The sequence below is a fragment of the Odontomachus brunneus genome, unplaced genomic scaffold (genome assembly GCF_010583005.1).
Source record: "Odontomachus brunneus isolate Ranch 3 - 2012 unplaced genomic scaffold, Obru_v1 Obru_scaffold_083, whole genome shotgun sequence".
In the NCBI taxonomy this organism is placed as follows: Eukaryota; Metazoa; Arthropoda; class Insecta; order Hymenoptera; family Formicidae; genus Odontomachus; species Odontomachus brunneus.
The window spans coordinates 457,032-471,017 of record NW_022639533.1 but is presented as its reverse complement, the minus strand read 5'-3'; the positions used below and the strand labels follow the sequence as shown (position 1 = coordinate 471,017).

The 13,986-nt window shown below is 42.3% G+C and overlaps 2 protein-coding genes across 3 annotated transcripts; one reads left to right on the top strand and one right to left on the bottom strand.

Annotated features, from left to right (window-relative positions):
- Positions 1-110: 110 nt before the first annotated feature.
- LOC116847810 (protein SET) lies at positions 111-4,338 on the bottom strand. Of its 2 annotated transcripts, none has more exons than XM_032823206.1 (5): positions 3,973-4,338; positions 3,333-3,522; positions 2,974-3,179; positions 2,148-2,421; positions 111-2,063 (listed from the first exon to the last, which is right to left on the bottom strand). In XM_032823206.1, the coding sequence occupies exons 1-5, from the start codon at positions 4,231-4,233 to the stop codon at positions 2,044-2,046; spliced, it is 951 nt and encodes a 316-aa protein (XP_032679097.1). In that variant the 5' UTR covers positions 4,234-4,338; the 3' UTR covers positions 111-2,043. The 2 variants fall into 2 exon arrangements, with proteins under 2 accessions (XP_032679097.1, XP_032679098.1); XM_032823207.1 differs by having other exon boundaries at positions 2,974-3,170.
- Positions 4,339-6,730: 2,392 nt separating this feature from the next.
- On the top strand, positions 6,731-13,980 carry LOC116847802. The gene is made up of 5 exons (XM_032823190.1): positions 6,731-7,382; positions 8,567-8,631; positions 8,921-9,952; positions 10,106-10,435; positions 10,513-13,980. The coding sequence occupies exons 1-5, from the start codon at positions 6,962-6,964 to the stop codon at positions 13,018-13,020; spliced, it is 4,356 nt and encodes a 1,451-aa protein (XP_032679081.1). The 5' UTR covers positions 6,731-6,961; the 3' UTR covers positions 13,021-13,980.
- Positions 13,981-13,986: the final 6 nt, after the last annotated feature.

Genomic DNA, 13,986 nt, shown 5'->3' with positions numbered 1-13,986 from the left:
AATTTACCGCTCCTTCCCCTCCTACGGATAGCTAAGTCTATTTTCAAAAGACGTAACGAAGCGAATAATCAATAGGTATCAGTGTAAATATATACATAAACACAGACGTCTAATGGTAAAATACGAATCTTATTGGTCTCATTACTTCTATAATTTTGACAATATTTTTGTTCTCATACATGTTAGCGGGAACACGTACTAATCTAATAAATACTGACAGAATCGTATTAAAAAAAAAAAAGAAATAAGTGAGAAAGAGAGAAGGACATACGTCCGATTAAAAAATATCGCTGTTGTACTTTGTTGTAAAGTTAGACAATTATTTATAAAATCGACCAGGATTATTACTTTCTACTCGAGGATTATTACTTGTTTCTTCCTTCCTAGCTTCACGGAATACTAGGTAACAATGAGATTCTGTTCATTCATGCAAGTGTGCAGTCAACAGTTCGTATCGTTTTCTTCCTATCGAGATGGTAAGAGCATCGTTTCTCCGAGCTACCTATGTTGACTCCACCTTCGACATACGATAATCTTGTAAAGTCAAATCACCATTATAGAACTACGTAATGTATCAAATGTGAGAAATGTTCACGAAACACTTACTTCACGTGACAATGAGTAAACTGCGTCGTTACAAAGAGTATGGAAGAACATGAACGAGGTGAAGTAAGATTAGAGAATGCTTTTTTGAGCGTGACAAGTCCCAAAAGCGCCATTGTTAATAATAACGTACTAAATTAAAGAATATACTTTCTAGATTATCGTATATTGTCATCTCACGGAGAATTAGTGAAAGATACAACACATCTCTGTGAATAATAAGATATACGATTACGCGCGTCGCAATCTTCCATCGAAGAATGTGTCAACGAGCGTTTGAGCGTAAGATTGTGCGCGACAACATATTATTACGCCGCTTGAATGAGATCAGTTCTTGTAAACGTTACATGCAACATAGAACTATATATCAAATAAAAGATCAAATAAAAATGTAATAATAATTGCATTTTCGAATATAAATTATCCTTTTGATATTCATGATATTTTTATACATGTATTAATCTTTACTATGCTCTCTTCTATATATAATCGTAAAACCGTAATGATCCAGACTGATTTATGAATCAGTAAATTGCCAATCACTACAGCCTCTCTAGATTTTGAGAATCGCATATTTTTCGCGAGCAGTATTATATTGTGACTTAATTCTTATAACATTGATATAACATCAATAATCATAGCGTTTTATACAATTAATATAACATATGAAAAATAATAATACGCATCTTTCGAAAATCATTGGAAAACTATATCGAACGACGAGTTTATTAATTTATTGTAAAATGGGGAGATCTCATTATGTGCGGTATTATCTGCAACATCAACTGTAAAATAAAAGTCAAGTGAATTTCAACAGAGGATTAAAAAAAATCCTCAGTCCATTATTTGTATTTCATTCAAAGGTCAGTATAGTTATGTAAAAATTTTTGTGTGCGAAAGTAGATACATAATTGTCACTCTCAAAAATTCTACTCAAACACCTCGTTCTAGAAATCATATCTAACGAAAAACTTTATGAAAAAAGCAAGTAAATTGAATTTACTTCACCTGAAATCTCGTCTCATATTATACTCTAACTTATCGGTAAAATCTGCAATATTAAGAACCAGGTCAGACATTTTCTGTCGCATATTTTATTAAGAGAACGACTAGGCCATATGAATATAACTGAGGAGTTTGTGTTATGTTCTGATACAATTTTCGTGCGAGAGTGGAGCCTACCTAATTTAATCCAGACCCTTTCCTTTCAAACCACTTTCAATATATCTTAACAAATGTTGCATTTTTATACATATGTAGGTTCTCAATCGAAAGAGTCTAGATCTTCTAAATTCTGCCTTTCTATTTTCATATATTCAAAAAGTGTGTCCTGAGATTTATTCATATGGCATATCTTTCAGTCTAGTAGACTTTCTCTGCTCTCGATTGATTGATTCGGTATATTTCATTCCATTCATTCTTTCACAGTGAATGTCGACTCTATTCAGGTTCTTCTCCATCTGCAACCGTCAAATGCTCGTATATATGTATCACATGCGTACTATTCAATAATGTGTCAATCTTTGCCAATTTTTATCGCTTACCTTCGCGCTCCACTTCATCTTCTCCCAACAGATCATCCTCTTCATTTACACCGTCGTCTTCGTCATTCACAGCCTCCTCTTCCTCTTCATCATCCTCATCAACATCGTCCTCGACTACCACTATACTGTCATCTCCTTCTTCACCTTCTCCCCCTTCTCCTCCTTCGTCACCGTCATCTGCGCCGTCTTCTTCCTCTTCTTCCTCTTCACTTTCACACTCCTCACCATCACCTTCAATGCCATTTTCGACGTCTATATCTGGTGCAAGGTAATACTAAAACACATATCAAATTATGAGTCAGATATAAACAAAATTGTTCAAACCAATTGTGTCTTAGACTCCTCTTAAGACTCCTGGTTCGACTACTGCAGAACCAGATCTGCTGGATTGATCGCGTCAGAAGCGAGTAAATGCATACCCAAAATCCTTGTATGCCTTTTTCAAGTATTTGTGTGAAAGAACGCTTTAGATCGCTTGAGCGCATACTTATAAAATGCTTAAAAAATTATCACTCCCTTGACAATCAATAAAATTAATATAGCATTATAACTAATGTATATGCAACCTTTTTCTTTGACTTATCTTTCTTCATAATTTTGCCACGTTAATTTTAAGGTTATTGACTGTCAAGAGAAATGATAGTTTTCAGACCATTTTGCGAATATTTTCGAACGATCTAAAGTGTTTTTTCATACAAGTATCTTTATAGTTGAAAAAGGCATGTAAGAATCTTTGGTGCGTTTTCTCATTTCTGACGTTATCCATTCAGGTTCCTCGCAGAAATTGGATCAGGAGTCTTGATGTGCACCTCTGAAATAATGTTACCTGCAGTGGATTAGGCCACATATCATCCTTAATTAATTCAGCTATCTCGTCCGAGCTTGGATCACCATGATCCGTAAACCAGTCAAAGAATGATCTGTGCTTGAGTGGTCTCTTGCGTCCTTTTAATGGCGCTTTGGTCTTTGCTTTCTTCGTTAAGTCCACGCCCTCTTTCCAACAGATAGGTGTACTTTGAGATGCTGGATCTCCTGCAAAACAGCAGGAGATTCATCGCAACTACGACACTCAACTAAAGTGCAAACAGCACAGCAGACATTTCTCACTTAAATACTACTGGATTATCGCGCTTTTCTATGTATCATTAATTCAACAACAATAAGTCGACAAGCTAACGTGCTCACCAGAAGACCCTAAGTGGAATTCCTTAGTTAAAACCTCATTATCGAAATATGGATTTTTGTCAAAATAAAAATTAATTCTATAGCCAGATTTGATGTCTTCAAACTCCTCGACTTCCAATTTGTTTAGATATCTCAAGACATCCTCCTCATCCTCTTCCAATATTTCTGCTATTTCTTTGTTGTTTACAAACTAAACTTTTATTAAGGAATAACATGCATCAGATCTTACAGAATATAACAGTATTGTCGTTCGGGATAAACGCGGAAATGAGATTTCTCGCGCTAATCCGTATCAAAAGCGTATCGACAGTGCATGTCGTTCTATTCGTATGCGCGACGTTCTTTGTTTATATGTGAACTGCTGAAAAATCACAGCGTGACATGTCATACCGCGGCGACGGGGGGCAACGTGATCTAACGAGTGAATAAAATTAATTGCTAATTGAGATGAAAACGTATCAGTAAAATCATGCGTAATATCATGCACGGTTAGACACGCTTATGCACGTATACAAGTAGGCAAGATGGCGGCTGTAGCCGGCGGACGCCGGCATCGCCGAGAAACGTCAAAACGGCGCGGCCGCGCCGTGCCTCGCGTCGCTTTAGCGAACGAGCGACCGGGCGTCTAACAAAAGGATACCGCAGTGACCCAGAAGTTGGGTATCCTCTTGATGATATCGTTACGCTTCTGGAAGTAGGGCTTTCGCAGCTTGTTATACTTCTTCTCGACCTCGAGGATCTCGTCACTGGCCTTCTCGTTGAGACCATCGATTTGATTCTGACAACCGTCGATCTCCTCCAGGGTTTTCTGTATCTCGATGTTCCGTATGAAATCCTGCGCATCCCCCTCGCCAGAGCCTGGATCCTCCAGCTCCTTGGCTTTCTTGTTCGGCGACGACATCGTTAAACGCGCGCTCTTGCCACCACTACACACCGCACTCTGTTTATTTCCCGTACGGCGCTCGCTCTCGTCACGCTGCGTGATGCCGAATTGGCGGCGCGCAAGCGATTTATACGGCCATGAACAACGAGCTAAGAGCTTGACGCGCCTACTATGCATGGGAAACGATCGAACCGCGGTACTTCCGGATACAGCGGAAAAGGCAGCCGATTGGCTGGCACGTTGGCGTCCTCCGCGAGTCGTCAAGCGGATTCGCCTTGCCTGCCATGCGGCGAGAAACGACTCGATAGCCAATAAACTTCCAGCTTTCGTAGGCACGTTGATTGGTTACTGCGTCGTTTTTGCCGCGTTTTGTATTGTTACGTCCACGATAGATAACTATATAGGGAAATTTGAAAGTAGTGAAATCAGTGACTTACGTGGACGGTCAACAGAGTGATGGCTCCGCTTTTGGGTCACTCTGCTTTTCACCGAGTTTACCCTGGGTCTCGGGAGCCTGGCGAAACGATTGATGAATCTGGCGAAAAGTCAGCGGTGCTTGTTCTCCTGGCTCGGCCTCGGATGTTCCGATACCACGCGGGTTGATGCGGCCCGCGATTCAGAATTTGATTTCGCAACGTTTGAAATATGAAGGGTAGGCAAAAGTAATTGCAACACAGTCGGATTTTACGACTAAGTATAATATACTGAATAAGTACATGAAGCTACCAGAGACTAACTATGAGAAGAAAATAATTATATATATTGCCTTCTCTACAAATGCGCGCGCTTTTATACGTCGCTTTGTCGCTGAGAGTCGTTCTCCGATTGGTCCATGGAGTTATGGCGAGGGAAGAGATTCATTCCTTTGCATGATGTCACCGCGTCGGTGTCCTGAGTGGTGTTTAGGATTCAGCTTTCATGCTCCTGTTTATGTTGGCTTATCGCACTGAGCGATAGCGGTTTCTTTGGGTCGATCCGAGATCCGTCGATTTCGAGACTCTCCAGCAGCACGCAGCATTCGGCATTTTAATTATAATGTTTTAACGCTCGCGAATATGCATATGCGCACGTACTTACATCTAGTAACATAGGGATATAATATCTAGTGATGTCTGAAATCAGACAAGTCGGCCTCCCGGTCTATAATAATATATTGTTAATGTTCTAAAATAGATCCGGACGTTACAGTATGCAGGAGCCGAATTTGCATAAGACGAATTTGATCTGGAAACTAGCCATAAAGTAACACGACTTATAGGCCGGTATTCATAGTCAAATCTTATTTCAAAACCATCTTGAGTAATGTCTTAAGATGCGAATATGGCTCTGTGATTGGTTCAGGACATCTTAAAACAGTACTTAAGGGCTACGTTCCAAAACTCTATTCGACGGATAGAGTAGCATTTATTAATTGACCAATAAGAACTAGGATTTTTTTATGACGATTGGTCAATTAAATATACTCTATCCACCAAGTAAAATTTTGTAACGCAGCCAAGATGATCTTAAATATAAGATTGGACTATGAATACCGGCCATAGGCCATTTGCTTTGGGCGCTTACGCGCTCTAAACGTCATTCTATCTTTATCGCTCATTACATGCGGAAAGAAGATAGAATGACGCTTACAGCGCATAAGTACCCAAAGCGAACGCAGCCTTTATTTGATCCGCCATTTTTACCAACTCCCGCTCATATTCAAACTACAATAATCTCGCTAACTTTATATCTCAACAACGCAAATAAAACATAAACATTTTTAGAAAATTAGATGATATTTTCTTTTGATTGTCAAAGTTATATATATTAAAAAGCATATAACGTGTGATATATAAAAGAGTAGTAAAAACTAAGCTCAACTATCAATTAAGTAGTCCTTAATTAAATTTACTAAATTTAATCGTCTATTAAACGGCCTTAAATTGAATTGACCCATATCAATCGTCAATTAAACACGATAATTAATTAAGGTATTTATTCTCTAGATTCGCCTCTACATTCGCGCTGAACGGCCATATTGCGAGCGCGGTTCACAATATTCCACGAAGATGGGGATCAGCCACCTCGCAGCTTCCTCTCTAGATGAAATCTTTCGAGCTCTGTGAAAGACGGTTGAGTGAAAGCAAGAATTCTACGAGATATATCGATATTGCCAAATGAGAACGTTATCTACGTAAGCTGAGAATTGTCGGTATGCACACAGCTGCGCCATTTTTCTCTTCACGTCGAATCTCGCGAGCACGTGAATTTAATTTCATCATGCACTAATGCACTCGCTCATCGAAAGTCTCAGTTTTGAAGGGATAAGGGGAAAAATCTTGCTCGTAATTCTACAGTAATTCTGTGTACTCTGCTGAGCAGCACGTTCGAAAGTTCCTTTCGGACACGGCCGGAACTCAGCATGTTCGATTTCAACAGCTCAACATCCGGTCGCGCTTTGCGCGACCAGAGGCGCAAAACGCGGTGTCGTGCTTCGTGAGTCGGTCTCGCGTGTCGTCGCGGTCGCGCTCGACGCGCCGCAGAAATCGAAAAGTTTTCGCGGAAAACGAGGTTTGGAGATCGAAGATTCCGGCGGATAAAAATGTCCCTCGACGGAGATAGAACCGCCCCGTCTACTGGCGCGGCCCCCTCTCGGCGATGTTAGCGCGGGCGAATGGCGGGCGGCGTGCGCCGTCGCGAGCCGCGCGACAGCCAATCCGCGACGGCGTAGTATCGCCGCGTCCGGGATGTCGCTCACGGAACCAAGATGGCATCTGAGGACGGTGCGGGTATCGTGTCAAACGTAGGATGCGATGTAAATAATACGAGCGAGCGAGCGGACGAGCCAGCCGGTGGGGAAACAACGAGTGCGACGTCAGCCGAAACGACGTGGTGCAGCGTCGTCGAGAAGACGACAACGGCAGCAGCAGCGAGTCTCGCTGCCTCCGCACGCAGTTCGTCCAGGACGCCCACGGGTTTCCCAGCAGCGTCACCGTTCCACGCGAACACGGAAGGCCACGGAAGGTTGCAGAGGGACTCGGACCCCGCGAGCTTGTCCGGTGATGTGGGTAAACGGGTCGCGAGCGAATCCGACGAGTCCCGATCGCCGTCCCCCCAACGGCGCAGCATGTCTCACCAGAGGACTGACCCGGACAGCGGCACCGCTCGTCTTCCGGGAGAACCAGACGGTAATCTTGTTTTGCGTCTTTCGTCGTTGCGCGAAACTCGCGGCGGAATTTTTCCGGATGGTTAGCAGATCCATTCATATCCACATTGTTCGTAATTCTGAGAATGTATTTGTTTGAATTGTTGAGATTATTCAATAATATGGCTTTTTTATAAAACTGCGTATTCAGTGCCTCAAGGTAAGATTTATTTAATATGAACAATAAGCTAAGTAGTGTGGTTAGAGCAAATCTGTTAGGTATGAGAATATACCAATATATTCTTTTATTTCAATAAATCAAGAATATGAATTGGTCGATAAGAACTCAATTATTCAGGCTAACAATATAATTTACCTAAAATGACAGTCATGTATGTTCAAATGTTTTGACCAATTGCTGATTTTCTTAATAACAGCATATATATATTTATAAATCTATAGCTTACATAAAGAAAATTCTTTCATATATCACAAAAATATATATTATTGGGCTAAAATGTTAATAATTATTTTTGACATTTTATTGTTATTTGAAAATTGTTTTTATATAATGTATCTATAAAGTATATTCTTTATTCAACTAATTATTCTTATTTTATGAACTAAATGCCTGTTTATTTTTTAATACCAATCGATAAGATTTAATCAAATCTTAACTCAAGTTTGACTTTAAATAGAGTTCAAACTAAAGTTAAAGCTTAATCAATATTGATAAAAATGAGTAAGAAGTATATATATATATATATATGTACATACATATGTATATATATATTTATATATATATATATATATATATATATATATATATATATATATATATATAAAAGCATGTGTGAATTTGTAGATAAGCTTCTATTAATATATAACACATTGAATTCTATTTGTGTTTTATATATAATATAAAAGCCAGTTGAGCTAACAGATTTTGTTTAACTGAACAACATTATCTATATTTATCATAAATATATATCTATTTTTTTCTCACATATATTTCAAGATAAAATAGGATAAAAAAGACAAAGTCTGACAATAATTAATAAAGAGAAAATAAATTAAATAATGTTATTTATTATACTTTATATTTATTATATTACTTATTATATTTCTAAATTATTTTCCATTTAATAAGTTAAACATAAAGGTAAGATAAAATTGACAAATAGTATGTGTGTTTATTAAATGGGACAATATGTATATGTGATGCAGATAGTCCAGATCACTGCAACAATGAAATAGTGAAAGCTACTAGGGAACCTGTTCAACATATACATGTGGGTACTTCACAATTTCATAAAACATTTCTGACACATTCGCTATCAGAATTTACTTACATTACCACCATGTATCTTTTTTATTATATATTTGTGTAAAACAAACTTAGTTTATGTGGGAGAGAAATAAGAATTATTGCTATCACATATATAACCTTGGTTTCTAGTGAGAGATTGGTGCATTACATGTGTGACGCTGACAGCGAACGTGTTAATAAATTGATATTTGATCACTACACTTGGACTACACCGCGAATGTCTATTGCTCAACAAATAATCCTCTATTTAGGCCGCCTCTACGTGTAACAACGATACAATGTTATCGGGTGGTATGCACACATCATTGTCTACAAAAGCGAAATTAGAAGGGTGCGTGAATTTCTCCAACAACACACCGCAGCTGGGAGAAAGTCCGCAGAGTAGCGGCGAGATAATCAGCAGCCCGAGAAGCCCCGACTACCCGCCGAGGGTTTCCGCGAGCCCTCACAGTCCAGATATAACGTTCTCCATCAGCATGATGTCAGCAATAGCGAACACTACAGCTGTAATGGGCACGGCGAAATGCAATGAAGAGGGCACCGATGACGTGGATACGCGTACGGACAAAGGGACCGAGTACACATTTTGTTCGTCACAACAGAAGATCGATGAAACACAAGCCAACGTCAAACAGACAGAACCGACGAGCAGCGAACAGCAAGACGCTCTTTCTACCGGAGAGACAAAACCTCCAGAGAGAGAAGTGAAAGTAGAGAACGTTGAAATAAAGAAAGAACCGATGGAATCGCAGGAAGGCCTGCAGACAGTCAAATCCGAACTGGTAGTTGACGCTTTGCTGGTAACGTCGTCGAGCAAAACGGAGGCTGGCGTGTCTCAAGAAAAACCCGTGGATCCCACTAATACACCTTCCAGTTCACATTCGAAGACTTGCTCGTCCTCTAGCAAGAAACGCTCGAAGGAGCACAGCGAACGACGACATTGCTCACGGTGCGAGAGACGCAGGAATATCAAGAGAGCGAGTATCGGTGTACAGTGCAAGCGCGACCGTCACGTGTTGTCCTCGCTGAGCGGCAAGCCGATGTCCATGTCCTTCTCCAAATCTACCAATGATAACCTGAGGTTAAATTTACAAACGAAAAACTATAAAACACTTCACAGTCCAGTAGTAAAAAGTGAATTATTGGAGGGCCTAAAGTACAAGAAATACATTCATATAGAAACTTATCCGAATGGAGGCGCATCAGTGGTACACATGTACCAAGACGAGATTGATAGCTTATCCCATGAACAGACGGAAGAACTAGCACAGGAATACTTTAAGGTAAATGTATATAAGAAATAACAGAGTAATAGATACATAATTAAATGTATAAAGTCGGAAGAGCTTGGCAAAACACATGGTGCGGCTCAGAACTCTCTTGATTCGTACGTTTAATTTAACGATTGATTGTAATATCGTATCTGTCTTTATCAGGTGGTGTTCGGTGAGGACGAAAATGGGAATGCTCATCATGTCATGGGTATAGTGCACAATGCGGCTGCATACCTACCCGATCTTTTGGACTACATGGCGAATACTTATCCCACATTGACTGTGAAAAACGGTGTATTGGGCAGGAACAGTGATATAGAAACGACAACAATGGTTCAGTATAAAGATCAAGTCTGCAAATCTTACAATAACGGCACTGTCCGTTATGGACCACTACACCAAATTAGCCTTGTAGGCACGGTTCATGAAGAAGTCGGCGGATATTTTCCGGACCTACTGCAGAAGTTGGAAGAAAATCCCTTTCTAAAAATGGTAAATATATACAATTATATATACTTTTTATATACATGCGCTCGTCGTATTAATATATCAATATAATTATGTTCCAGACAATGCCTTGGGGACCTCTTTCTGTTGTAAAGATGGACACGCCGCAAGAATCGAATGATGGCCCTATCCTGTGGATCCGACCAGGCGAGCAACTGGTGCCAACAGCCGACATAAACAAAAGCCCATACAAACGACGCAGAACCGGCATCAACGAGCTGAGAAATCTGCAGTATCTGCCGCGACTCAGCGAGGCTCGAGAGTATATGTTCGAGGATCGCACGAAGGCGCACGCGGATCACGTCGGCCATGGATTGGACAGGATGACTACGGCCGCTGTTGGCGTGTTGAAGGCCGTACACGGGGGCCAGCCGTCCGAATACAACAGGATCACGAAAGACGTGGTGGCGTTCTATGCGGGGGATTTCAACGAGCTCGTCGAGAAATTGCAGTTGGATCTTCACGAGCCGCCTATATCGCAATGCGTGCAGTGGGTGGAGGATGCAAAATTGAATCAGCTGCGCAGACAAGGCGTTCGTTACGCCAAGATCAATCTCTACGACAACGACATATATTTTCTACCGCGTAACATCATCCACCAGTTCAGAACGGTCTCTGCCGTCTCGAGCATCGCTTGGCACATCAGACTGAAGCAGTATTACCCGGAGTCGCAGCATAGCACGAGTATCAGACATAGCCGCGTAGTGAACGAATCTGCTCATCGCATTAAGGAGAAGAAGCCGCTTGAAGCAGTCAGCATCGGCGACGAGCAGAAGGAGAACACGAATCGGCAACGCTTAGAGCAGAAATTGTCAATTGACTCTCTCGAGGAGAAGAAAGCGAAGGAGAGAGCAGCTGAGTATCAGGGTAATTTGAAGAAATCCGATCAGCACGGGAAGCATCGGAAAAGTCAACATCACTCCAGACATTCATCACTCAAGCGAAAGAACAAAGAAGAAGGCACCGACAATCCGTCGGATCCTTTCGGCAGCACCAAATCGTCCAAGAGCGGCATAAACGAGCAGAAGCAGAGCGGCGACAAGACCAGGGACGAGAAGAGATCGGAGAAGCGACACAAGGATCGCCACCGCAACGACGACAAGTCAAGTAGTGGTCATCACAGCTGCAGTTCCTGTAAGAAGAAAAAATACGATAACAGTGGCCACAAGTTGGAGCATCATTGTAGCCACCATGGTAGATCCAATGGTAACAGTATATCAAGCAAGGAAAGTATTCCTGATCTTATGAAAACCAGAGTGATTCCAAGCAGCTTCAGCAGTAGCTCGTCTTCCATGAAAGAGGCCAAGAGACGACTAAGCGGCTCGGAATTGTCTCCACCAGTCGATATTTCGGAGACCGACTCAGTTGTTCCCGAAGAAGAGGTACTGACGCAACGACAAGCCGTCGCCAAGACGTACGCCACCGAGGTGGTGGACAAAGCACTGGAGATAGCGATTTACAAATCGAAGACCGACGTCGAAGAAGTGTGTCAGTCATTGCGCACCGGTGTCGCCGAGGCCTCGAAGGAGGTGCTGGAAAGAATTCGCAAAGAAAGCTACGAGATCGCCGAGCGGAGGTTCAAGGACAATACTGCCAAGTTAGAGAGCTATTGTCATTTGTTGGAGGGAGAAACGGTATTGGCGTTCACGTCAAAGATGGAATGTGCGACGGAAAACGCGGTAAAAGCATTGATCGAGACCGCGGAAGATGAGGCGAAGGAGAGAGCGAAGAACGAAGAGAAGACCGAATTCTCGACCACTGATAGTAATACTGGCTGCGTAATCTCGAATACGACTTCTACCACTGGTGTTCCCTCATATTCCTCGTCATTGACGTCCACGTCTCCGATATCCACCGAAAATGAGAGACACAGCAGTAGAAACGGCAGTAGCGACGACAACTCGACTAAATCGTCCGATTGCCACGGCGCGTCGCACTCCAAATCGAAGAGCAAGTACCGGGACGAAAAGGACTCCAGAGAGAGGAGGCATGAGAAGAGAAGAGATCGCGACAGACGAGAGCATGATCGGCACCGTCACGGTAGTTCACAGCGAAAATCCGAATCAAAGACTGGCGAAGCCGGCGAGCACGACGCGCTGAAGATTCCCGGACTACCACACACTTGTCCACCTCTGTCCGTCGGGAAATCCGAGCGGACGGACTCCAAGGATGGCGAGGAGAGGCTGGAGGACAGGAGGAAGAGTCACTACAGTCATCACTACAGCCACAGACACGGGAAGGAGAGGACATCCAATAGCCGCGGAGACAAGGATGGCCACGCGGCATCGAGTCGCTCGCACTCGTCGAGCTCAAACCACAAAAGGAAGTCCAAGTCATCCGACGGACACAAGGAGACTAAGAGACCGCGTTTGGAAGTAGATTCGAACACGCGGAGCTCCGAGTCGAGTACGTCGAGCAGCGTAATAAATTCAACGACGACAACGGCGATAGCGACAGCAACAATGACAACAGCGGTGACCACGACGACATCGACGACGACGACGACGACAGCAGCGGCGGCGACGATGACACAAGAGTCCCCGACGAACACTGTTATATCGAGCACGTGAAAAGGTGACGACTGTTCTCGACAACTGTAGTACAATCCGCTTGTTAGGGGCGCGAAATCGTAACGCGGCGAGAAAGCGCCGGTTTCTCACCTCGACAGCATCAGCGCGAAGCTCCAACTCCGGGAGTCCTGTCGCTTGTGCGACTTTAGTGCGAGTCGGACGCAGCCGGAGCGACGGAGGCAAAGGAGAGCTACGCCGAGCCCGGTTTTGTGAGTACCCGATATGCGGAAGACATTGTACTTTTACCAAAGTAGAGATCGCCGTGTTTTCAATCCAAAGACGAGATAGAGGAACTTCACCGATCGAGAATTTGCTACTTCATCCTTTTCCTCGTGGTGACATACGTACGTACGTACGTACGTACGTACGTACGTACGTACGTACGTACGTACGTACGTACGTACGTACATACATACATACATACATACATACATACATACATACATACATACATACATACATACATACATACATACATACATACATTCATTCATTGCGTACTCTTGCATCTACACTTATACAGTCGCACACGCATCGCCTTAGTCTCAAACAAAGAAGTTTACAATACAAGAAGAGAGTGTTACTCACACTGTATTTGAGTAATGCTTACTAGTATTATTCATTAAAACAGACACCACACATATACATATACACACCCCATATAACACAAATGTTCACTAGATATCCTAAAAACATTCTTAGGACATCTATCTATTGGACATTTGTGCTATATGGGACATAACAAACGATAAACAGAGGCAAGCACAACATAACATCTTCCGATACAGGATCGCAAAGATTATTTTGCTACAAGAGAACTCTCTCCGGACGTCTCGTACATTGCTGAGAATTAAAACTAATATTTATAGAGTGTAGGCGACTCCAATGTGTGAGAGGTGTACAAAAGAAACTTTGTACAAATTTATGATCGAAAATTGATCCTCCTCTCTCCCCCCCCCCCCCCCG